Genomic DNA, 26,785 nt, shown 5'->3' with positions numbered 1-26,785 from the left:
TGTATCTGATCTACATTCTCAGTTGCCTGAGCCATCATTAGCTCAAGGTTCATAAAGTTTCTCAAATCTGTTCACCTATGAAGAGCTTATTAAAGCAGATTTAAATACATGCACATGTCAAATAGAGTTTTAACATCCAGTTTCACATAGCAAGGGATTGTACTTGCCATCTCTTCATTTATAGGGTGGTTGGTTTGGAAGCTAATGGTGTCTCAGATGGAGGGACTAGGTTGGGCTAGACATGCCAATTTATGGGATCTCATTCTTACTCTCCTTCTTACTCTCTACTATCAGATGCCTTCTATGATTCAGCCATTAGAGCTGATACATGCTACAGATGATTTATGTTTCTTTAAAAGTGGAGATGGAAAAGATTCACAGCTCTCATCAGCAAAGGGACATGCGTACTTTAAAACCCTGAATGATCTAGCACTAGCCTAACATTTTGGAAGAGGGTAGGCAATGCTGACTTGGGAAGAAAACAATTTTAAGCAGTTCTTCTATACAGATGTTATAAAAGCAACAGGGGACCTAACCACAAGTAAGAGGCTCTTTCATTATTCTGGCAGAATACAAATTGGGATATGATCTTCAAGTACTTTCCAAAAGAAAGTTTTTATATTCTGTTCTCAGCAATGAGTCATGCAGATATTTGCACAGCTTTATAAATTGAGATGTTTATTTCTTCTCAGCAGGAATCCAGCTGTTCTCTGTATGCCAATGCGCATGCTGTTTTCTCTCCCTCTGCCCAGGTTAGAGATGAATGATTATAAACTGTCTCCTTCTGTACACCATAACATAACATCACTGTGCCACTGGCATCCATTCAGCACAGACAATGAACCACTTCCAGCACTCAGTTCCCCTCCTAGAACACTGGGAGAGGAAGGCCTGCTATTATCTTCCTGCACTCCACAGGCAGTGGTGGTCCTGGTGGCAACTAGAGGGTATAACAAACTTCACACAAGTTAAAGTCCCCATCTCAGAGTGATTCTTTGGCTGCAGCTGTGCAGAGGATGAAGTGATGTATCATCTCATTCCTGGTGGCTATTCATGCAAGTTCAAGAGATGAAAAGTTGCCTCCATTAACATGTTAGGATTTTGTTTTCAGTATATTGACTGTTTACAATTTATCCCAGATTGGAATATTTAATATCCGATTACTACTTGTCCACAACTGGACCTTCTCCAAGACTAATCTGGGCTGCAGCATGCTGCCAGCCACTCTGATAGCTGCCCGCATGGGAAGAGGGCTGGCACTGCCAGGCCAGGCAATCTGTAGCTCCTATTTAGCACAAAGCATCTTAAGCCGGAATAGTCAGGCTATCAGACAAATGGGGAAAATGTATAGGAAATCAGGGAAGGCCATTAGGCCTGCTAGTGATTAAGCCTGGCCTATTTACCACATTCACCATCAGAAGTGCTCGCTGTACAGAAATACATCAAAATGTAATGTATCTTAAAAGACTATCACTCTTCACTACAAAGTTACAGACAGGGTAATGTTTTCCATTTTATAAAATCAGTAACAATGAAGGCTATTACCGAATTAAGTCCAGCAGTGCATCTGCAGAGCTCATTATTGGCTTCCCGCTTTCCTCAGTGTTCTCCTTCTGGGCTGCCCCACCAGGATGGATAATGGAGACCATAACAATTCCCACAACCACAGCCACAAAAGTGGTCCAAAGATAGTACGTGACTGTGATGATGCCTAATCGACTAGACGTCTTAGCGTCAAGAGCTGCTAGCCCAGACATTAAGCTGTTGGAAAGAAAGACAAGATAAAATGTAACCGTTGCCAAATGCTTACTGAATAATACTTATTGTTACAGTCCACAAGATGTCAAGAGAAAGTGGTTGGATACCAGAGAGCCATCTTCTCTTCAGAGTTTATGACATATCTCTTCTTAGGGAATTAGAGTCTATGGCTAAACGCTATATACACGCTACATGGATTATAATGGGTGCACATGTGTTTCAAAGACAGCTTTCACCTTTAAAATACACAGATTTGGGTGCCATATTTGAAACATAACAACATCTTTCATAATGAATGTGATTTGTCCATATTGTACTTGTGCTTCAGAAAATAAAGATGATCAATCAAAGATCCTCACCATTGCCCTAGCCTTAAAAAGAGGCCTACCAGTCTGACACAGTAAATCTACTTACAGGTTATTGTACTGGCAATTTAATCTAAATTAAAGGTAAGGCTAAAACAAACAAACAAACAAACATCTTCATCTTGGATGGACAGAAAAATTCCTACACAGACATAATTTATCTAGTCCTTACCCAGAAAGATGCAAAGGGTCCTGGCATATATTGCATGCAGGGGGTCATTCTTTGGATACATTTTATAGCCAGATATGCATGTATTCAGTAAACAAATATAAAAATAGTCTTTCTGTGTTATGTGTGGTTGCAAACCTCCATGAAGAGAAGCCTAGAGATCTTCTGGAATTATAACTGATTTCCAGACTACAAAGACCTGCTCTCCTGGAGAAAATGGCTGCTTTTGAAGAAGAAGAGTTGGTTCTTATATGCCACTTTTCCCTACCCGAAGTGGCTCAAAGCGGCTTACAGTCGCCTTCCCTTTTCCCTCCCCACAACAGACACCATGTGAGGTGGTTGAGGCTGAGAGAGCCCTGACATCACTGCTCGGTCAGAACAGTTTTATCAGTGCCGTGGCAAGCTCAACGTCACCCAGCTGGCTTCATGTGGGAGAGTGCAGAATTAAACCCGGCATGCCAGATTAGAAGTCCGCACTGCTAACCACTACACCAAACTGGCTTGAGTGTAAACTCTATGGTATTACATCATGACTGAGGTCTCTCCCCTCCACAAAACCAAACTTTGGCACCTGCATCACAGCAAGGTCTCAAATATGAGCTGATAAAAAAGTAGAAGATAACACTACACTTTGTTAAATGCAAAATGGCTTAGATCTAAGAAGCTATACCTATATGACATTTCACTGAAGGAAGAGAAGGGAGGGGCAGTTTTGCCCAGTTCCCCCCCCCCTGTCTTCAATTCTTCAGCCCTTCTGGTTCTCAGCATCTTTTGGAAGGATCTTTCAGAGGAAGGGGTAGGCTTGGAATATTCAATTTCTGCTGATGGATCCCAAAGACGTCCAATGCATGGTTTTGTAAGCAGATTTTGCAAGAAATGCCTAGGACAGAATTCACATACATACTACAAAGCTACATTCCAGCATTTACAATGTTTAAAACTTCATATTGCCATTATTTAAATACCAAGCATGTTAGTTGAACAAATGCAAATACCCCGTTGAGCCTGCTGGAGGTGGTGGCCACCTGGGCACTGCAGTTTCCCAGGCTTATAATCCTGGCCGACTTCAATGTCCATGTGGATGCACTGCCCCCAGGACTTGGCTCGCACTTAGAGTTGGCCATGGTGACACAAGGCAGTTCAAGGTGGTGGTTTTCCTTTTAAGTCATACATGGCATGGGAGCAAGGTATCAGAAGGACAACGTTCTCCCATACATTCCTGCTTGGGAACTAAGATCACAGAAGTCCCCTTGATTGTCTCATCAAATAAAGCTCATCTGATGGGTACATGAGAGAGGGCCTTTTCAGTGATAGCCCCATGATCATGGAGCAACCTCCCAGGGAGGTGTGTCTGGCCCTCTCACCCTCAGTTTTTAGGAGTTAGCTGAAGACAGTTAAATTCATGACTAGCAAGAAAGGCCATTGCAACTAGGAATGCAATGGGCGCTAGGACCCAGGGGACACCGGCAGGCACATCTCTCTCTCTCTCTCTCTCTCTGCATCACAGCAGGAGCCATAGCAGGTAATCAGGGCTGTTTGTAGCTGGGAATGAGGGCTCATTTGGGCGGCTCTCTCTCTCTGTCTGTCTCTCTCTCCCTCCCTCACAGCAGGAGCCATAGCAGGTAATCAGAGCTGGTTTATGGTTTGGCTGAGCTCTCTGGGTCTCTCTCTCACACGCTGGCTCCTGCAGTGTCTGAGAGCAAAGTGGCTAGTGTCCAGGGAGGGAGGGCGGGAGCCGTAGGTACAGGGCCAATCAGGGTATGGCCAGCTTTGCTGGCTGCCTCCTGATTGGCCCTATTCCAACTCAGACAGCCAGGACACTCTCCACCCCCAAGGCTGTTTCACAAATATTAAGAGGAACAAAGGATAAGGATGGCATTAGACCTCTGAATACTGGCAGTTTTAAATTATTGATTATTTAATTGATTTAATGTATTCTATTGTGTGTTTTTTTGTTAATATTATTTAATATGCCTAAAATATTCAGAATTATATTGTTTAGAAGCAAATTATTAAAGCAAAAGAGAGGAAGTGAGCATCTTATTTTAAACAATGATCAACAATGTTGGTGTTTTATATATAGCTTTTTCCTTAAGTAGCAAGGTTGTAAGTTGAACAAACTTTGAGTCCAGTGGCACTGTATGTCCAATTCATGTGCATCCATATTTCCCCAGACACAATGTTATGGAATGAAATTAACCATTCATACTTATAGACAAAACATAAGCAGTAAATTAACATACAGCAGAATGAATATGTTTAACAGATTCCAGAGACAAATATGAATAACAAGTTATTTGGATTTTTTTGGATTCAATTCCAGGGGATTGAATTTCAGGGGGAACAGTGGGCTCGATAAATGTCTAAATGAAAGAGGAATAAGCAAATATATAATCTATAGTGCAAGTTGTGAGTCATAGTTTAATATCACCTGCTTGAAATTCTATTGAATCATAGAATCAAAGAGTTGGAAGGGGCCATACAGTCCATCTAGTCCAACCCCCTGCTCAATACAGGATCAGCCCTAAGCATCCTATTGTGTTTTATTATTTACATTGTGAACTACCAAAAGTCTCTGCAAGGTAGAAAGATAGCTAATCACTTTTTAAATAAATAAAAATAAGCCATTCCGTTCAGGTCTAGTGGATTCAGTCCCTCTAGAACCGCCTTTTTCAACCTTTGAAATAGCCTCTGAAATATTCTTCAGGCTTCAAGTAACTTGAAAAGTGATGCCAGCTGGCAACTCCCCCTGTCATGCCCCTGAAGTCATGTGTTTACAGTGTTCATGGCATCACTAATAAAATGCTTGTTAAATAATGTTAGTTTCATTTTTGTGTGTGCTGTATCTCGCTTGAACAAAACAAGGAAGCATTCATAGAATCATAGAATAAGGGACCTCATGGGTCATCTAGTCCAACCCCCTGCACTATGCAGGACATTCACATCCCAATCGCTCATCTACTGTACCTGCCACCCCTTTGCCTTCACAGAATCAGCTTCTCCGTCAGATGGCTATCTAGCCTCTGTTTTAAAATTTCCAAAGATGGAAACATCTCAGCTGTTATAAAGCCCACTGCACAAACCAACAATTCTCCTCAGGGGAAATGATCTCTGTGATCTGGAGATCACTTGTAACTTTCAGAGCTCACCAGATACTACCAGGGGGTTTGCGATCCTAGCAAGACCTGAGAATATCTTTTCCCAGGGTCAGAAATGGCTGCCAGGGCAAAGGGAAGCCTGGAAAGAAAGGAATCCTTGTGCAGGCTGTCCTTGCCTAGATCCAGGTGTAGTTGCTCTGAGCTAGGAATGTTAGCCTCGAGATGGGGCCTGGGGATACACCAAATTACAGTTCACCTCCCAACTACAGAGATCAATTTTCTTGGAGAAAATGGCTGCTTTGGAGGGTAGGCTCTGTCACATTGGACACAGTCCTCTCCTGCTTAAATATCTGATTTCCTTTGCTTGCAAATATCTGATTTCCTCCAGCCTTTTCTGCTGGCAGGGCTTTGAGAAGTAATTCTGAGAGGGGGAAATGGGGGGAGCCAATGGGGGGAGTACAGCAGATTCAGATCTTCCTTCCCACTCCTTTTCCATTATGTGTGAATTCAATAAGACCACCATAGACCAAACAGATGAGCAGAAAGCCACTCTATCCTCCTTACTCCTCCCCAGGTTAGTTAATTTAAAACTGTACATTAAAAAAATTAACCCCCCCCCCCCGCAACTTGAGTAACCCCTCAGGGGCTCAGGAGTAACAATAATTATTTCTGTATGGCACTACATGTACATTACACTTCAAAAATTGCTATTAAAAAGGGGTGAGGTGGTGGCAATGTATGCTACCCTGAGCTTCATCAAGGGACAGATATACAAGAAAATAAATAAATAGATATAAAATACACAAACTAATGAATGAATATTAATAGCTTGAAAGCTGTAGGATATCCACAGAAACATTGTGGGTTTCAGTGCTTTAATTAACAAGCCAATAAAATACCCCCAAACCATAGCTACTTTCTTTTCTGATTATTTACACTAGATTCAGATTCAGAGTACCTTTATTGGCATAAAATTGCAAAGCATAAAACGAAAATTTCAAACAGTTCCAGATGTAAAATCTATAGGAAAAGATTTTCATTTTAAATTGCCAGTAAAAACTTTGCTACTTTTATAATAATTGCTCAGTCATTTAGTATCATTTTAATCCAGTGTTTCTCATTAACACAACTGAATTTCAATTTCTTCAGATAATTAGCTAACGGGCAACGATAGACATCAAACTTGGGGCACACCAGAAGTATATGGTACAATGTGTCAGGGACACGACATCCATGTAAACAGTATCTATCCTGAGGAGGGATCTTCAAAAATCTACCTTGGGTGACATTTGAGGGAAAGATGTTTAAGCGAGCTACTAAAAATGCTCTTCTTAACTGGTGTGTTTCCAAAATTTGGAGATACATGGGCATGGATTTGTAAGTTAAGGGAATATCCCAGAAGTGAGGAGAACATACACTGTTGTTAGAGGAGCCCAGAATCTGGGTATCCTGATCTTCTAGTCTCTGTGATATTAGTTTTAATATCGTCCTTTCGTCTTACATGCTAAGGGTTGAGATGTCCAGACCCATAATTTGAAGTTTTTGACATTTTGCCCAACCAGCTGAAAGAATAAGGGTCACTCAAAAGGTTAATTAACAAACTACCCGTTTGGGCATGGAAATGAATTTTTAACCAGTATTTAAAGGACTGAAATTAAGCCTGGGCTTCTAGACATTTAGATTTTAAACAATGATCAACATTGTTGATGTTTTATATATAGCTTTTTCCTTAAGTAGCAGGATTTTAAGTTGGCCAAGTTATGCGACAAGTATATGGTTTGCCACACAGTTTGGGACTCCTAGCAAATTTCTGAAAAAGAAAGATTGGATTTTCTCTAATTTATTTTTAAATGCATCCATCCATATTGGGATTCCATAAGGATTCTGAGGAATTATTTTGGCATTGTAGATTTTAATGGCTGCTTGAAGGTTTTTGTTGCCTTTTTGATGATAAAACTTGGCTAAAAGGGACAACTGGCCTTTTGCAGATTTGATTGTTTTTTCTCTATGGTTGGCCCAACTGTTATTATAAGAAAAAATTATGCCTAAATACCTGTAGTGATTGACCTGTTCTATGGGTTTACCATTTATTATCCAGGGAAACTTATATCGGGTCTTTACAAATACCATGATCTTCGTTTTTTCAAAGTTTATTTTTAGTTGATTGTCACTACAGTAATCTCCGAATGACCGGAGATAGCGTATAAGGTCAACTCGAGTTCTAGATAAGTTAACTGTGTCATCTGCGTATAAAAGAAGTGGAGTGGGTCTTTTGCCAAGAATGGGGGGATAACCATTAACTTTGTCAAAATAGAAGGGTAAGTCACTTAAAAAAGATTAAATAGCTGAGGGGCAAGGATGCAGCCTTGTTTCACTCCTATGGTTATTTGGATTTTTGGTGTTAAATTTTCCTCAGCAGAATATTTGACTTGGCAGTGTTTGCTATGATGGAGCTGTTTTAATAGAAACAGTAGATGCTGGTCTATGTCTAGATTGTTTAATTTTATCCAGAGTTTCTCTCTGGAAACTGAGTTAAAGGCTTCTTTTAAATCAATAAAGGCAACAAATAATTTGCCTCTCTTAGGTTTGGTGTATTTCTGGCTTAAAAAAGCTAAAACAGTTCAATGATCTAAGGTAGTGTATCCCTTCCTAAACCCTATTTGCTCTGGCCCTATGATGTAATTGTTGGATGTCCAGTTTATAAGTTTAGTGGCCAGTTATTTTGCAAAGAGCTTACCTACGGCTGACAATAGACTGATGGGTCGGTAGTTACTCGGAAGGTCAATTTTTCCTTTTTTATATATTGGGATTATGATAGAATTTTGCCATGAATCTGGGATTAGTCCTGTTTGGTTGATTTTTGTAAACAGATGTACTAGAGGAACAGTCCACCAGTCAGCATAATGAATAATCAAGTCTGGAGGGATCCCATATGGACCGGGTGACTTATGAGGTTTTAGAGATTTTATCAGTTCAGAAATCTCAGCAGGTTTAACGTTTGGCCAACAGGAAAGGGAAGAGGATTGTCCAATGAACAGTTGAGGGTCTAGTGAAGATGGTGATGTGAACAATGTGGAAAAATGGTCCATCCATTTGGAAGCTGGAATAGGACAACAGTTTTATTTGACTTGTTTGTTAAGGCATTGGTCACAATTCTCCAGAATATCCGGTTATCAGATGAATTTAGTGCTTTGTTTAATGACTCCCAGTTTCTGTTGTGGAACTCAGATTTTTTTTTTAGCAACAAGAGACTGGTATTCGGCTTTAGCTCTGAGATAGTGGGATTGGTTATCAAGAAATATTGATTTATTGAATAGCATGCAATAGTGCCCTAATAGTTTCTTTTTCAATAAGCATTCTTTATCAAATGAAGTAGGGGTTGAGATGTTATTAGGAGGTTTTGATAGGTGATAAAAAAGCCCAATTACTGATTCATAGTGTTTCAAAGCAGAGTTAATGGAGTCTCCTGTAAAGAGCTTATGTCTCAAATCTTGCATTTTGGGGGAATTTATCACTTGCTCACCCCCTTCAAGGATCGCTGCCTTGTTGTGGCAAGGGGGCTTGCGTAGTTCAGTGAAGCTATGAGCTATGCCGTGCAGGGCCACCCAAGACGGACAGGTCATAGCTGAGAGCTCTGACAAAAGGTGATCCACTGGAGAAGGCAATGGCAAACCACTCCAGTATCTTTGCCATGAAAACTCTATGGACAGTTCCAATAGGCATAACGATATGACGCTGGAAGATGAGCCCCTCAGGTCGGAAGGTGTCCAATATGCTACTGGGGATGAGCAGACGGCTAGTACGAGTAGCGCCAGAATGAATGAAGCGGCTGGGCCAAAGCCGAAAGGACGCTCAGTTGTGGAAGTAACTGGTGGCGAAAAGACAGTCCGATGCTGTAAAGATTTTTATTCCATAGGAACCTGGAACGTCAGATCCATGAATCAAGGCAAGCTGGACGTGGTTAAACAAGAAATGAGAAGACTGAACATCGACATTTTAGGAATCAGTGAACTAAAATGGACAGGAATGGGTGAATTTAATTCAGATGACCATCAGGTATACTACTGTGGACAAGAATCTCGCAGAAGAAATGGAGTAGCATTCATAATCAATAAGAGAGTAGGAAAAGCAGTCTTGGGATACAATCCCCAAAATGACAGAATGATCTCAGTTCGAATCCAAGGCAAACCATTCAACATCACAGTGATCCAGGTCTACGCCCCAACCACTGCTGCTGAAGAGGATGAAGTTGATCAGTTCTATGAAGCCCTACAACACCTTCTAGAAGCAACGCCCAAAAATGATGTGCTTACCATCATGGGGGATTGGAATGCTAAAGTAGGAAGCCAAAAGATAACCGGGATAACAGGCAAGTTTGGCCTTGGAGTACAAAATGAAGCAGGGCACAGGCTGGTAGAATTTTGTCAAGAGAATACAATGGTCATAGCAAACACTCTTTTCCAGCAACCCAAGAGACGACTCTACACATGGACATCACCAGACGGTCAACACAGAAATCAGATTGACTATGTGCTCTGCAGCCAAAGATGGAAAAGTTCTATCCAGTCAATAAAAACAAGACCAGGAGCTGATTGTGGTTCAGATCATGAGCTTCTTGTTGCAAAATTTAGGCTTAAATTGAAGAAAGTAGGGAAAAGCACTAGGCCACTCAGGTATGAACTAAATCATATCCCTGACGAATACACAGTGGAGGTGACAAATAGATTTAAGGAATTAGATCTGATAGACACAGGGCCTGAAGAACTATGGACGGAGGTTCGCAACATTGTACAAGAGGTAGCAACTAAAACCATCCCAAAGAAAAAGAAATGCAAGAAATCAAAATGGCTGTCTGAGGAAGCTTTACAAATAGCTAAGGAGAGAAGGGAAGTGAAAGGCAAGGGAGAAAGAGAAAGATACACCCAATTGAATGCAGAATTCCAGAGAAAAGCTAGAAGAGATAAGAATGCCTTCTTAAATGAACAGTGCAAACAAATAGAAGAAAACAATAGAATGGGGAGGACCAGAGATCTTTTCAAGAAAATTGGAGATATGAAGAGAACGTTTCATGCAAAGATGGGTATGATAAGGGACCAAAATGGTAGGGACCTCACAGAAGCAGAAGAGATCAAACAAAGGTGGCAAAATTATACAGAAGAACTATACAAGAGCGAGCTTAACATCCCTGATGACCACAATGGGGTAGTTACTGACCTGGAGCCAGACATCCTGGAATGTGAAGTCAAATGGGCCTTAGGAAGTCTGAGCAACAATAAAGCTAGTGGTAGTGACAGCATTCCAGTTGAACTATTCAAAATCTTAAAGGACAATGCAGTAAAAGTGCTACACTCAATATGCCAGCAAATTTGGAAAACTCAACAATGGCCACAGGATTGGAAAAGGTCAGTTTACATTCCAATCCCAAAGAAGGGCAATGCCAAAGAATGTTCAAACTACCGCACCATCGCACTAATTTCTCATGCTAGCAAAGTTATGCTCAAAATCCTACAAGCTAGGCTCCAGCAATATGTGGACCGAGAACTTCCAGAAGTACAGGCAGGATTTCGAAGAGGCAGAGGAACTAGAGATCAAATTGCCAACATACGCTGGATCATGGAGAAAGCTAGGGAGTACCAGAAGAACGTCTACTTCTGCTTCATTGACTATGCTAAAGCCTTTGATTGTGTGGAGCACAACAAATTGTGGCAAGTTCTTAAAGAGATGGGAATACCAGAGCATCTTATTTGTCTCTTGAGAAATTTATATGCAGGTCAAGAAGCAACAGTGAGAACTGAACATGGAATCACTGACTGGTTCAAAATTGAGAAAGGAGTTCGGCAAGGCTGTATACTGTCGCCTTGCCTATTTAACTTGTATGCAGAGCACATCATGAGAAATGCGGGATTAGAGGAGTCACAAATTGGGATCAAGATTGCAGGGAGAAATATCAACAACCTCAGATATGCAGATGATATCACTCTAATGGCAGAAAGTGAAGAGGAACTAAAGAGCCTGTTGATGCGGGTGAAGGAGGAGAGTGCAAAAGTTGGCTTGAAACTCAACATCAAGAAAACAAAGATCATGGCATCCGGCCCTCTCAATTCCTGGCAAATAGAAGGGGAAGAAATGGAGATAGTGACAGATTTTATTTTCCTGGGCTCCAAGATCACTGCAGATGGGGACTGCAGCAAAGAAATTAAAAGACGCTTGCTCCTGGGGAGGAAAGCTATGGCAAATCTAGACAGCATCCTAAAAAGCAGAGACATCACCCTGCCAACAAAAGTGCGTTTAGTCAAGGCTATGGTCTTCCCAGTTGCAATGTATGGCTGCGAAAGTTGGACCATAAGGAAGGCCGAGCGTCAAAGAATTGAGGCTTTTGAACTCTGGTGCTGGAGAAGACTCTTGCGAGTCCCTTGGACTGCAAGGCGAACAAACCAGTCAGTCCTAGAGGAGATCAGCCCTGACTGCTCTTTAGAAGGCCAGATCCTGAAGATGAAACTCAAATATTTTGGCCACCTCATGAGAAGGAAGGACTCCCTGGAGAAGAGCCTAATGCTGGGAGAGATCGAGGGCAAAAGAAGAAGGGGACGACAGAGAATGAGGTGGATGGATGGAGTCACTGAAGCAGTAGGTGCAAACTTAAATGGACTCCGGGGAATGGTAGAGGACAGGAAGGCCTGGAGGATCATTGTCCATGGGGTCGCGATGGGTCGGACACGACTTCGCACATAACAACAACAACAAATCACTTGCTCAATCTGAGGGACCAAGAATGGAGCCCAAGTTAATTTTCTAAAATTCAGGGGATAGTCTAAAGTTACAGAATCTACCTTTGAACAGGAGTCCATCAATTCTATCTTAACTGAGAGAATTAGAGGCATGTGGTCACTTTCTGTTCGACTGCCAACTACAAAGTTGCTGATCTGACTAACAAGGGACTAGGAGACACAAACGAAATTGATGACGCTATTACCTCTAATCGAAAGATGTGTACTCATTTGAGTTTGGGAATTTTTTTGAGCCATTTAGAATTTTTAAATTCATATCAGAGCACAATTTGATAAAATTTGTGCTCGCCCTATTGGATTTTGGGTCTATTCCATGATAAAGACATCTATTATTGATTCCTATTGGATTTGAATTTGTTAGGGCCTTGGTTCCTAGTGTAGCATTGAAATCTCCAATAAGGGCTAAGTCAGCCTGTGGATGGTCACTTTTGAGGGTTGCAATATAATGTGTCACCTCTTCCCAGTTTAAATATCCCTCAGTAGCCTCCAAGATTGGGGGAATGTAGACGTTAACTAAGATAATACTTGGATTGGCATTAATTAAGAGAGCTTGGGCATAGGGGGGGCATCACCTATATACGATATTGTTTCTTTAAGATTTGTTTTCACAAGGAAGCAGAGGCCCATTATTTACACTAGCAGCAGTATTTTCTGGAGTAAGGTGCCCATCTGTACCGCATCTTGCAGGACCGTAATGCTTTCTGAAAAATGTTCCTTGTCCCGGGACTTTTCATAAAAGTCCCGCCTGCTGCGGGCAGCCTCACAAGCTGCTCGAGGAAGGCCGGGTGACAGAGCCATCTGGGAGCTGGGTTTTGCTCCCTAGGGGAGGGGGAGGGAGAGAATGCAGGAGGCGACAATGAGGCTCGACTGAACTGGATGGTTCCTCTGCAGCGTCCAGGACCGGCAAGGGGGCCGGGGGCTTTGCTTGGATCTTGCGGCGCCCGCCCAATTACAAGTGAGAGCAATGGGATAAAGCTCAGCAGCTGTGGAGCTCATGGGGCGTGCCTCCCCCTCTGCCTTTGGGGCTTACTGGGGCTCTTGCGAGCTGCCTGCAGCCCCGCCCACATTCTTTTCAAGGTTCTCCTGGCAGGTGGCTGGGTCTCACACTCTCTCCTGCAGTGTCCAGTACCTGCCAAGGTGAGCTGGGAGAGCTGGGGGCCTTCGTCAGATCTTGCAGCACCCGCCCGATTACAATCGGGCAAGAATCGTGAGAGCGACAGGATGAACTCAGCGGCCCTGGAGCTCATGGGGTGTGCCTCCCCCCTCTGCCTATGGAGCTTATTGGGGCTTGCATGAGCTGTCTGTAACCCCACTCGCATTATTTCTGCCGCCCCCCCACTGCTGCTGCTGCCGCTGCCGCCCCCCTCCCTGCCACCCCCCTGTTGCTGCCACCACAGAGCAGGAGACCCCCCCACACCGGTGTCCCTCTTTAGCTCCCTCACAATCTGGTCACCTTATTCTAGAGAAAAGAATAAAACCTCATAAAAATGCAGGTACTTTCCAATGCCTTCAGCATAATTAATTAACAATAACTGGGCAAACAAGTGGGTATTATTAGGATGACAAAATGATTTCCCATGACATAGTGATTGCTGTTTGATGAAGTTTCTAAACATTATGCTGAAGTGCAGCTTAACCTTTATCATAGATTTGGCAAAAACATAGTGGTGGGATTTAGTATTCAGGTTCATGACATCCAGTAAATTAATTAAGAAAATGCACTGCTTTACTGTTTGCCAATCTCTAATCCTGTAGGTTTTGATTTCAGTTCAGTGTATACTGATGGGGGGGGGGGGGAAGGGAGGAACTAAAATAAAAAAAACTAGAGTTTGTTGTTGGTTGGTTGGTTTTTACTTCCATGTTTGTTGGTTTTGCTTTTTTGTCCTAGAAGCCCTTCCCATTTAATCCAGATATTGGAAGGCTGATTGTGATAAACTCACAGTTTAGTTATCTGCAGTGTCCTAGTATGGTGCCTGTTATTGCCTATGCTTTCACAACTAGCCTTACATATTTAATGCTCACAGAAAATCGATCCAGTTGGATAGAAATGGTTGAACATAAAATCAGAACCATCGGAATAGCTTTGGACACCCTATATTTAGATTCATTCAGGTCTGCTTATAAGAAAATTAAGTGTAGAATTCTGGATATTGAACTACAAGAATTAACTAGTGCAGCTGATAAAACATGCTCCCCACTTAACATAGGAATTCGACCTAGACTGGAGTCTACAGCTCTGCATTTTTATCAATTAATTAATTCACAATGGAGAAGGGCTTTTATGTTAGCGAGGTTAAACGTTTTACCCTCTGCCTTGCTAACTGGGAGACTCAATAATGTTCCCTATGAAAATAGAATTTGTCCATGTGAATTGTATTGAATCTGTCTTGCATGTTCTATTATACTGTCCATTTTATGAAGGGATTTGAGTCACATTTTTATCCTCTTTCTTAACTAGGTGTGCCAGGTCTTCTGACCAGGCCAAAGTATTGTTTTTAATGGACAACCAGAACCCTGTGTTAATTGAGGGGATGGCAAAGTTTCTGTCAGCTGCTATTAGGACGCGTCTAGCTAAACTTGAAAGTTGATAATTGTTTACTCTCATAATTTATATGCTATTATAATGGTTCTATTAATTTTATTATCGTCCTCTGATTTTTACATGTCTGTAATGGTTTTATTAATTCTCTTATCCCTTTTATCACGCTAATAAAGTATATGCTTAGACTGTAAATGAAGGAGGAAGGAGAAAATGCATGGAGAAGTAGAACATTTGCTGAATGTCATCTACCATGGAGTGAATACAATACACCAGTAAAAGCCTATGCTTTCATATTATGGGGAAATAAAAATTTCTCTTTGGGGAGGGGCAAATTCTTATTTCTCTTAATGTAGTAAATTATTTATGGTGTATTGGTAAATTCAATAGACAAAAGGAAGAGGTTAAAGTAGTAGAAACAAGCAAATTGTTAAGGTGATTAGTGTTTCAGCAAACAAATAATTCTAAAAAAGTTGCTGCAACCTTTTCTAGAAAGCTGCTTCATCCTCTCAGGATATATTATTTCCATTCTGAGCTGCTTTATAATCTGACCTGCTAACCACAGAATAAATTTCAACCAAGATTCTGAGCAAAGTCCTGTTTCTCACTTTGACTCTCTCATGTTGAGCCTCCAGGAACAATTAACATTATTTATTTTCTGCCGGCCTAAGGCTTGGGCTAGAACCTATTAAGCTGTATTGCTTTACATCTTCACCAAATTCAGATGCAACATCCATGTACAAAGTCCTTTCTGATTGTAGTGGTTTATACTCATTTAGTTAATGCTTTATTGACATGAGCGGTATTTAGTTTTTTTGATGCCTAACAGTACACACATAAAAATGTGCTAGAGTTTCTAAAGCTTGAGCCCAGGACATAAAATAACTAAACTGGTAAAGGAGAAGAACTATCATTTCCAACCATGGCAAATTTATACAGCTGTTAGGAACCCAGATACTGCTAGGACACAATGCAGAACTTGTCTCCTCTGCATGGATTGCTAGTGTAGCTATCATGTCTGTCTTTCTATGGCAGCTTGTTTTTCAAGCATTAGCAAACGGTAATCCTTCTTTCCAATCACTTGCTGAATTCACAAGAGCAGGTCAGACTAGTTTTGTTCTAGCCACTTAAAAACCCTATTACAAGATATATACCAGCATAATCTGAAGTGACTATTGCAAATATGGGAGTAATGATCTGTTTATTTACCTAACGACAAGTGCATTCATATTATGTGGATATGGATGAGAGCTTACAAAAAACTCATATTTTAAGCCTTGTTTTGCCCAGCAAACTATTGTACTTCTAGTCCTAGGGAAGGAAACAGGTAGAAGATACTGCTCTCATATGATGTGAACACAAAAACTTAACTGTTTCCTGTTGAGACCTCTGGGCATTCAACTACACAATTAATTTAGGTTGGATGGGATCCATTATTTGTAAAGATAGCTAACATATGACAAAATGGTGATTGGGTGGTGTATCTGAAAGTGACAAACGAAAGGCACCATATCACACCTTTCCCTTATCTATAGTAGTCCAATTACAGATGATGTCAGATTACAAACTGGGGTATAGCCTACTGTTAGCATACAAACTGATAAATCCTGGAGGGGTCTAATAATGAGATTGCCCTGTCTTTGGAGCATGGTCATTAATAAGATCATCATCTGTAATAAGATTATCCTGTCACTAGATAATGTTGTGAGTAGGTTGATGTTGGGATGGGAAAGTCCTCAAACGTCATTATCTGTTGAGAAGCAGTTCATTAGGGGTACCTGTTGATAGGGCAGAAAGCCTAGTTGGTACTATTCACTGCTAATCTCATTGCAAGTACTACGAACAATGATAGTAAATCTCGGAACTACTATACTTTGAGAGCAGGACAAGAACCCAAGAAAACTACTTGCCAATGAAGATAATTAAGATCTCCTGCATATACACTTCACACACTGGATAAAACAGGCTTACAACAAAACATCCAGTAAAGGAGGAATGTTGCATTATGGAAAGTCAAGAGTCAGTATTATTGCATTATCTCAGTGGCTTCAAGCATTTGTTGACCCAAGAGGCAAATTTGCAAATGCACCAGATTATAATAAAGAGCTAGCTGCAGTTCTGGACAAAGCTGGTTAGTAATTCTAACATAGAGAGGACTCTGACATTGAGACAAAGGGGAATATGCATGTCTGCAGATTTACAGTGCAATCCTGTGAAAAGCCATTCCAGTCTAAACCCACTGTTTTCAAAGGAAACTTGAGCAATTCTACAGAAGATTGCAACATTAGGCTTGGATCCACTAGAGGTCCACTATCCCACAAGAGCAGCATTTTGAAAGGGGGTGCATTTTGGGCTACAGAAAGAAAAGGGAGGACAAAGTTGTGTTACATGGATGGAAATCCTTCTGCTCACAGAAGCACTCTGGTGGATCCTTCATCACTGCTACCTGATGGTTTAAACTGAAACCATTTTCTAGAATTTAGAAACACAGCTAGCACAATTTGTATTATTTCATTATTTCTAAATAACATTGGCCAACAGATTCCCAAACTGCTTAAATGGAATTTGGTCTTATATCAGTTCCTTCTAGATCCCATTATGTTTTCTGCTCATCATTAATTGTTTCCCTTTCTGAATGATATTAGCTTCAAATGCCCCCAACCCTGGAAAAGGGAAACACAAGGAGTTGTCTGAAAAATGCATTCAACTCATGCCTCTCTAACTTGGTCTCTTCCTCCCCCATCAGAAGCCATCTGGATATTGCTTTGAAATAGATGGATTATGGATAAAGTTGTCAAAGGAGATTAGTGTGATTAGAAAGACATTAATCTTGTCAAGAGGTAATGGTCAAGTATTAACCAGCAGCAGTTGCTACAAGACCAATGATTGTTTTCATTCTAATACTTAGGTTCCAACTGTACATTGTACTATCCTTAAGCCATTTTGTTAGGTGTGTTGTGGAAGTTCTCAGCTCAGAATTCAGTTCCTAGGCATACAGAGAACAACTTGCATTGGGACCATGGGAATGTGGAGAAGTGTCTAACCCCCTTATCCCCAAGTTCCTCCAAGCCTTCTGGGGAAACTCAGATATACTAATAGCTACAAAATAAGTTTGACCAGTGGTGCAAATAGCAATTCACTGATTCTGGGAGGGGAACGGCATGAAGGAACAGCTGACATGTGTGGGACATCAATTTATACTTCAACAGAAATATATTTCAACTGCTTCTCCTGAATCAATTTCAAGGGTGAATTACTAGCTAACACTCTTCTAAGATTCACTGTATGATAACACAGAAGCTTAATAAGTTATGATTTGGTTCTTTTTAGGTCTGATTTAGCTCTAACACAATCTTATTGAAAACTGCAAATTATTCAGGAGCAAATGCTTTAAAGCGGTAGGAACAGATGGCCTACAGGTCGGCAAAATAACCTGACCCCAAGCAAAAATAATCAGAGGCTAGAGGAAGCTAAGGCTTAAGATATTGAAATGAAATGATCATTTTAAAATGGTGTGGTAATGGATGAAAATTTCTGCCTCCATAGTAACAAAAGGGTCTACAGATTAAAAAAAAATTAAAACCTGGGAATTCAGAGGAGCTAGTAGCTAGAACATTATAATGTCCTATTCTATAGTGATATGTCAATTGCCATTTAAAAAACCCTCTGAGAAAGCCCTTGGGTAGTAAGTTTGAGAGCCAGTTTGGTGTAGTGGTTAGGAATGCGAGCTAGGTTTGATTCCGCGCTCCCCCACATGCAGCCAGCTGGGTGACCTCGGGCTCGCCATGGCACTGATAAAGCTGTTCTGACCGAGCAGTGATATCAGGGCTTTCTCAGCCTCACCTACCTCACAGGGTGTTTGTTGTGGGGAGAGGAAAGGGAAGGTGACTGTAAGCCGCTTTGAGACTCCTTCAGGTAGAGAAAAGTGGCATATAAGAACCAACTCTTCTTTTTCTAAGTGGGGAGGAGAATGGTGGCCATAGGGGTGCATAGGAAACATTAACAAACAGCAATATTTGTTTTCAAAAGTGGGGACTTTACAAAAATGAGGGGACAAGTTAGAAGGATACAGTAAGGGAAACTCAAGAGAGCCAGATCCCTATAGGATACTTGAAAGCTATTAAAATCACCTTAACTGAAGCCCTTATAGAATGGCATTCCCCAGAAGTACCAGCAAATGTAAAACAATGCCTGCATGGTTAATGACCCAAGCCATGGAAAACATTAAAAGACTTTTAAAAAACAGAAAAAGAAAAAGTGAAAGGTCTGCCCCAATGAAGTGAACCAAGGGGAGAACAGACTCTGACAAAAGAAGTGCAAGTTAATAATAACACAAACAAAATAATTTGAGGAGTGGACTGCTACAAGCATCAAGTTAAGTATTTCTTTAAATATATCCATAGCAGTAAACTCACAGGGAGGCAGTTGGGCTTTTGGATGATCAAGTAATAAAATGAATGCTAAAGGAAGGAGGGGAGAGGGCAGAAACCCTAAATGAATTGCTTGCATTTGTGTTAGTACAGAACAGCCTTTCTCAACTTTTTACCATTGAGAAACTCTGAAACATTCTTTTGAGAAACCACAGAAGTGATGCGATTGTACAGACTATGGTTGGGCAACATAGCTGTGTACATGCCCACCCGGACCCCTCCCCTTCCCACCCCCTCCAGGACATTTTGGGAGGGGTGGGTGGGTTGAAATAACCATATATGGTTTTATCACCCGATGTATTTTTAATACATTTAAAATATTTTAAAATTATTTAAGAAGAATTTATTCTTATATGCTGCTTTTCTCTGCCAAAGCAGCTTAACGATTGCCTTCTCTTTCCTCTCCCAAGAGACACTCTGTGAGGTAGAGCGGGGAATCAAACCCAGCTTGCCAGATTAGAAATCCGTGTTTTTAACCATTACACCAAGCTGGTCCCCACCCATTTAGGAAACCCTTCCAGGGTTGTCAAGGAACCCCAGGGTTTCACAAAACCCTGGTTGAGAAAGCCTGGTGTAGAAAATGAAGGGTGACTACCTAGACAAGAGCAACTATTTTCATGGAGTCTGAAGACCTGAGTCAAACTGAGGTGATAATGAAATATCAAGTTCTAAACCTATTCAGGAAATATAAAACCAACTAGAACTAAAGTCCATTTTATACAGCAATAAAATGGGTGCTAGGCAACTCTGGGCGGGGAAATCTTCTCAGGGCGAAGGCTTCCCGGGTCATGGATTGGCGCAGGCAGCAGGGCACGAGCTGGGGCATTTTGGGGGGGCCGTGGACAGCCACCCGGCCACCCCGCAGCATCCCGGGGGCTTCAACCATCTGCAGGAGCGGCCTGGCGAGGGTGCCCCGGGGTGCGGGAGAAGGCGGCGAGCGATAGGCCAAGGGCGTAGCATCCCGGGGCCTTCTGGCAGCTCCTGGGGCCGGGAGAAGGCTGTGAGCCCCCCCCAGCGCTCCGTCTCGGGGCCTTCTTGCCCCAGGAGCGGCCTTGCTGCGTCGCAGATATGGCGAGGGGCTGGGAGAAGGCGGGTTCCCACCCCCACCCCGCAGCGTGTCGTGGCCTTCTCCTGGGCCGAGGAGCAGGTTCGCCATGTCAGCGGCGCGGTGAGGCTGTCCCTTGGGTCGGGAGAAGGCCTCCACCGATGTCGGGCTCCCCCCCCATGGCCAGGGTTCCCAGGGCGGGAAAGGGGGCGGGGAGCGGCCTGCCCATGCCGCCTCTGCTCTGTCCATTTTTATAGATGGGCTTTAATTCTAGTAACATAAGAAAATAATAACATAAGAAAATAACATAAGATGGAGGACAATAAAATACCAGCCCATTCCCCTGTTCAGCATGGATCAATAACTCTCTCTCTACCTGGGAACGAGGCCCCTAGTTGACCTCAACGTAGAGATCCTCAGATGGCAACACCAGGTACCGCTCTGGCCTCAACCATACGCCTGGCGGAAGAGCTCCATCTTGCAAGCCCTGCGGAAAGCTGACAACTCCGACAGGGCCCTTGACTCTTCCGGGAGCTCATTCCACCAGGTTGGGGCCAGGGCTGAAAAAGCACATCAACATGTCTCTGGTTTCACTCTACCTGGATTTTCAGTTCTGCTAAATTTGAAGGGGCACCTTACTACTTTGTCAACAGACTCCTTAATACTGTAGTACGGGTATCTGTCCAGATTAAGGACATAAAAGCATAAAATCTAAAGTAGCAGCTCCTATAAAATAGGAATGAAGAGCGACAGAAGGAAGATCTTCTTTACACTTAGGCTGTTTGAGTGTGAATATGGGGTTGTATATGAAATGGCCCATGTTTACACTGACACATGGTCTAGGAAACACATATCTATGTTAACACATAGAAGTCTAAGGTTCTGAGAACTGGACTACATTAGCATGGAAAAACTAATGCCTGGGGATATTTTTTCTCTGGCTTAATGGGGAAAGCCCTAGGGATGCAACAGGTTAGGAAGCAAGACATCATGTCTTAATGAGAGGGTTTCCTGCTTTCCATATGGGGAAAAAGTCTCCCTGTGGTAGAAGCCTTTCATTTTGCTCTGCTTAAAGGTAAAGGTAAAGGTATCCCCTGTGCAAGCACCGAGTCATGTCTGACCCTTGGGGTGACGCTCTCTAGCGTTTTCATGGCAGACTCAATACGGGGTGGTTTGCCAGTGCCTTCACATTTGTAAATTAAGTGAATATTCACGTTTCTAGAGCCTTGTAAATTTCTAGAGCTTGGTAATCCAAAGTAAAGTAAACCTTGGTAGCACATCTCTTGAACTTCTTGCAGTTAGCTCAAAGCAATTCAGATGTTTCCACTTCAAAGATTGCAGTACAGAAACCAGGCTGATACAGGGCTGCATCTGGAGACTCGTGTTCATATTCCCCTATGTTTTGCACAAGGAAAACCAAGTACAAGCCAAACATATACAAACAATTTTTATGCATTAGTGTTGATGATCCCTTTAATTCCTGTTGCATGCAAGAATGGTGTCAACAGAAGAAGAGTTGGTTCTTATATGCTTTTCTTTACCAGAAGGAGTCTCAAAGCAGCTTACAATCATCTTCTCTTTCCTCTTCCCACAACAGACACCCTGTTAGGTAGGTAAGTCTGAGAGAGCCCTGATATTACTGAGCGGCCAGAACAGCTTTACCAGTGCTGTGGAAAGCCCAAGGTCACCTAGCTGGTTGCATATGGGAGAATAGGGAATCAAACCCAGCTTGCCAGATTAGAAGTCGGTGCTCCTAACCACTACACCAAGCTGCCTCTCACTGATTTATATGAGGTTGTATATTTTTATTTTATGCTTGCGCTAGTAACAAAGTCCTTATGGAGACATCACTGAGAAATGACAGCTGTTCCAAGGTGAAGGTTTCAGCAGGGAATTTAAATTGGTGGAGTGACCCATTCATGGCTAGCCCAAGGGTTTTTGGCACCCTGGACAAACTGTGATCTTGGCATTCATTTAGGTTAGCATTTCATTTTCTACAGTGGCCAAACAAACATTTTGAGAAACAAAAAAATTGTAGAAAGGATATAGCTGGGCCATGTAAGCCCCAAGCAAGAGACATTTTGACATGCACAGCATTTGCTTATGAGCGCTATGTTCCAATTCTTGCCAGCCTCTCCTTTTTTTACTCCCTCTAATCCCCTTTAAGATTCTGAGAAACTTACTCTAGTAACCATGGGGACGCCTTTTCCTTAATCAGCATATATAGGCAGTGAAGAAAAAATGTCAACCAATATATGAACTGGAAGAGACTGGGCATTTCTGCACATTGGTCTAAATAGCGAAACACCTACTGAATAGCAAAGCATCAGGGTCAGATCTTAGTTTCCAACATACAACATATAGAAAGGACAGGGGCCATTATTAGGGAGGGCTGGCCCACAAGCAACTTTCAGAGGCTCTGAAACTCCACTTTTGGGTCCCGACCCACAAGCTGGGAAATACTGCCATAGAATCCACCCTCAAACCATTCATTTTCTCCAGGGGAACTGATCTCTGTAGTCTGGAAATGAGCTGTAATTCTGAGAGATCCCCAAGTGCTAACTGGAGGCTGGCATTCCTATATCAGTAGCTTAGTAGCAGCAATATGATCAAGAATTGTTCCCCTCTACTCCAGCCAATACTTCCCGCCAACATATTTTAACCAGAGGACAGACACATCACATTTGACTAAAGTCCATAGAAATTCCACATTTCTAATATATATATTTTTAAATTGGCCACCAACTTCCGCATTCCAGATCCGAAACACACATTCTGTTTCAAGTATTATTTTTGTGTCACAACTTATAATTACTAATCTCCTTTCATTAGTATGTCAGCTAGGATGAATGTTAATTTTAAAAAATGAATGGCAAAATACATATGTAGAAAATGTCACAAATCAGTTAAGGCATTTGAAAAAAGAATGTTAAGATTCCTTGATGATCGAGGATATTTCCTTAAAGTGTGTGTGTGTGTGGGGGGTTATTATTGGGAGATAACACTGTTCAAGTACCTATTAAGGTCTGGAAAAAGTAGCCCCTCCCAGCTGCATAGTGAGGGCAAGTATGTGTCCTGCATGCAAAGAAAGAGTAGTTTGAATTGCAAATGCCAGTAGCTACAGAAGTTGATAGACTTATTATTTACTTGTACATACTGAAATTGCTAACTTATGCCATAAAATATTACCCATGTGATTAGACTGATTTGTAATAAGATTTTAGCAATTATGTATTATGTAACATACATGTAATTTATTAATGTAAAATAACTGAAATACAAAGTGTGCTTTGGATCAGGTGTAGGTCACAACTTGAGTTAAGAAAATAACAATGAATATTTTGCTTAGTTATGAAGTACACGATTCCACATGGACTCTTGGTCTATTAATTTTATGAAGCTTTACATGTATTTGATAGTTTTCTGTAAATATATAAATGAATGCCCTACACTGTAAAGCAATACATTTAATCAAATAACATTATATAAGAATAAAAAACATTGACATGTATTATTATAATATATGTAGTGACAGATGGAGTGGGGTAATGTGGTTGCCTTTGCAATGGCACAGCAGACATTACATAATTCATTTGTCTATTATTATTTCCCAAACAAGGGATTATTTCTGACAAGCACCATTTTCAATATACAGTGGACTTTAATTAACTTCACAACATGGTGCACACCCCAGCTTATTGAGAGGGCAAACAATAAAGCATGAATAGGATAACCCTATGTTATGCACAAATGCTTTTTTGAGCCTCAGTGACATTTCTCCTTAGAAAAGCCACATGATAAGATATAAGAAGACCTTAGTAGATACCTGAGCCTTCGGGGAAAGGCAGCATATAAATTGGAAAATAAATAAAGAGGGGAAGTAATGCCTCTACCCCTGCCTGCTTTTTACCCATTCCAGATCTCTGTTCAGGGGGTTTCAGCCTCTATTGCTCGTTGTCCAGAGGAACTGGTTGGCTATTGTAAGACAAGATGCTGGACTAGACAGACCTCTGGCCTGATCTAGCAGGGCTCTTGTTATATTCTTATGTGTTTGCTCTTCATGCAATCTGATTCAACTATTTATTTCAGTTACAATTTCTACAAGTTTTTACTGGCAAATCCAAATGGGTAATACAGTGATCTTCTTAGGAAAAGCTGCAGTTTTTTAAAAAAAAATGAACTGATAATGGATAAGCATACATCATATAACAATTTACTATGGCATTTGCCTATGCAGATATCAGTGAAAGTGAGTTTTACTTTCTTATTTCAAGGAACTAAACTACATATTGTAATCACCAACTAGTTATAAGCAGTTATTCATTTACTTACCTTGAAACAACTAGTGGCAGAATAAGCATTTTCAACATTCTCATAAGTAACTCTCCCGGAAACTGGAAATAGCTAATTTCCTGTGAAAACAAAGAAGTATGTTAAGTCTTCCCCAAGAAACAGTAAAAATCCTTTGATTTCTGTAGTATTCTGTACATCCTACAGTATGTGATATAGATACTGGAAAGATGAAAATATAAACACAAGGGATGAAAGGAGGCTCTGGTAATAACAGGTTTGTCTTACACACGCTGTGCAATTCTAGTGCATAAGTAAACCCCAATGAGTTCAAGGGAACTTACTGATTAATAAACGTATTTAAGATTGCAGCCTAAAGCAGACATTCTAAGCAGAGCTACACTATTCTACAGTTAGAGAGCCTCTTGTGGTGCAGGGTGGTAAGGCAGCAGACATACAGTCTGAAAGCTCTGCCCATAAGGCTGGGAGTTCAATCCCAGCAGCCGGCTCAAGGTTGACTCAGCCTTCCATCCTTCCGAGGTTGGTAAAATGAGTACCTAGCTTGCTGGGGGGTAAACGGTCATGACTGGGGAAAGCACTGGCAAACCACCCCGTATTGAGTCTGCCATGAAAACGCTAGAGGGCATCACCCCAAGGGTCAGACATGACCCAGTGCTTGCACAGGGGATACCTTTACCTTTACCGTTAGAGACTTTGAGTTTAAGAATTTGTTATTTATTTATTTATTCATTAGTTCATTCCCGCTGCTATCAGAAAGCTGTCTCGCAGCAGGTTACAGAAAACCCTATGTGATAGATAAAAGTCTTAAAGCCAACAATAGCCTGGTGGCAATCTTTAAAAAAAAAAAAACAACCTTCCAACACCCCCCCCCCCAGTGCCTCAGTGAGAGCCCAGGGGTGCCTGCCATTCCTGTTTATTCCAGCTGTCATTAAGTGTGGAGGGGCCCCTAGCTTCTTGTTGAATGTTATCACATTACTTTGAGAATAACATGGCGAATACTCTTAACATCAGAAAAGAATTTGGCCTTAGATACATTTAAGAAAAAATATTAATGCACCTTTAAGCATTTATCCACATTTCTCTTAATAGGGAGGTTTTTCTGAAGGATAATTTCTATTCATCACTGTATAATTTGCAAACAAAGCCCAAAACAGGTTTAGTCAATCTCTCTCTTTTTCATTGCACATTCAAGAATCATTGATTTGGAAGGGACCCCCGGGGTCATCTTGTTCAACCCCCTGCAGAATGCTTTTAAAATTTGTACTGTAAGAATGACACTATTTAAAATAAAACTAAGTTCTCAGCTAATAAGAATGCCTCTGGGCCTTTGGGCTTGGAATGAACATCGTTGGACCTCCTTCTCCATCCCCCATTAGTTATAGTGGTGAGGAATGGGGTTTTCTGCCATGTTGGGAGTATTTTAAAGTCTTTTAATGGGAGTTTTAATGGTATTCTTTAGACATTGTGACCCACCACGAGCTGTTTAGGGAGTGGTGGGAAATAAATCTAAATAATAATAATAATAATAATAATAATAATAATAATAATAATAATAATAATAATATTTTAGATACCTATATTTTAATATAATTTGGGGGGGAATGCTTATTCAGCAAACACATTTAAGAAGCTATTGTGGCTTGTGAAGATGGAACACTATTAAAACAGATGGATTCTTCAGAAAGATGCAATTACCAGACCTTTCTTCCAAATTGCTATGAAAGAAACTAATAAACGATCCCACCATCACGGAGAAAAATTCCAAAGTCACTCCAAAGCTGTACAAAGCTTCAACAGCTTCAACTACAAAGTAAGTAAATAAAAACATTCCCAAAATATATATCCATAGCTTTGTAGCTGTAAAAGTTTAAGCTCCAAGTGATGAATGGGAAAATCTTACAATCAGAGCCTTCTTCCTTGTTGACTAATGGAATCCTGTGACATGACTGAAGCAGAATTTTGGCTGGAAGCCATGCCAGTTATTCTGGAGTACTTTCAACAGAGTCTAATTGAGATCAATGGGACTGCACCAGAATAAATGGTTTAGAAGCATAGCCTTTCTGTATACCCTTAGCTTGTTCTCACTAAGACAGTAGCATTTATCTTTCATCCATAACATTCACAAAAGAGCCAGTTAAAAACAAAATTACACTCAAGCATTGTATATCATATTTTGTTCCATTTCAGGATTCAAAATGTTATGCATATATAACATTCTACAATGTTTATTATTAATTCTGAGATTTCTGAGGCAGCTCTATATATGAAATATACAAAACCTG

General features: G+C 41.2%; 1 protein-coding gene across 6 annotated transcripts in view; it reads right to left on the bottom strand.

The window, feature by feature from the left end:
• The window catches only part of SLC1A7 (solute carrier family 1 member 7), a 78,550-nt gene that overhangs the window by 47,969 nt on the left and 3,796 nt on the right, over positions 1-26,785 (bottom strand). For 5 of the 6 annotated variants that reach the window (XM_077333697.1, XM_077333693.1, XM_077333695.1 and 2 more), the window contains 2 exons: positions 24,525-24,604; positions 1,546-1,761 (listed from right to left, as the gene is read on the bottom strand). In XM_077333697.1, the coding sequence (XP_077189812.1) occupies positions 1,546-1,761; positions 24,525-24,568 (260 nt within the window). In that variant the 5' untranslated portion in view covers positions 24,569-24,604. The remainder of the gene's footprint in view (positions 1-1,545; positions 1,762-24,524; positions 24,605-26,785) is intronic. The other variant, XM_077333699.1, reaches the window with a different exon arrangement.

The sequence above is a fragment of the Paroedura picta genome, chromosome 4, assembly GCF_049243985.1.
Source record: "Paroedura picta isolate Pp20150507F chromosome 4, Ppicta_v3.0, whole genome shotgun sequence".
NCBI lineage: Eukaryota > Metazoa > Chordata > Lepidosauria > Squamata > Gekkonidae > Paroedura > Paroedura picta.
This window is presented reverse-complemented; position numbering and strand designations above follow the sequence as displayed.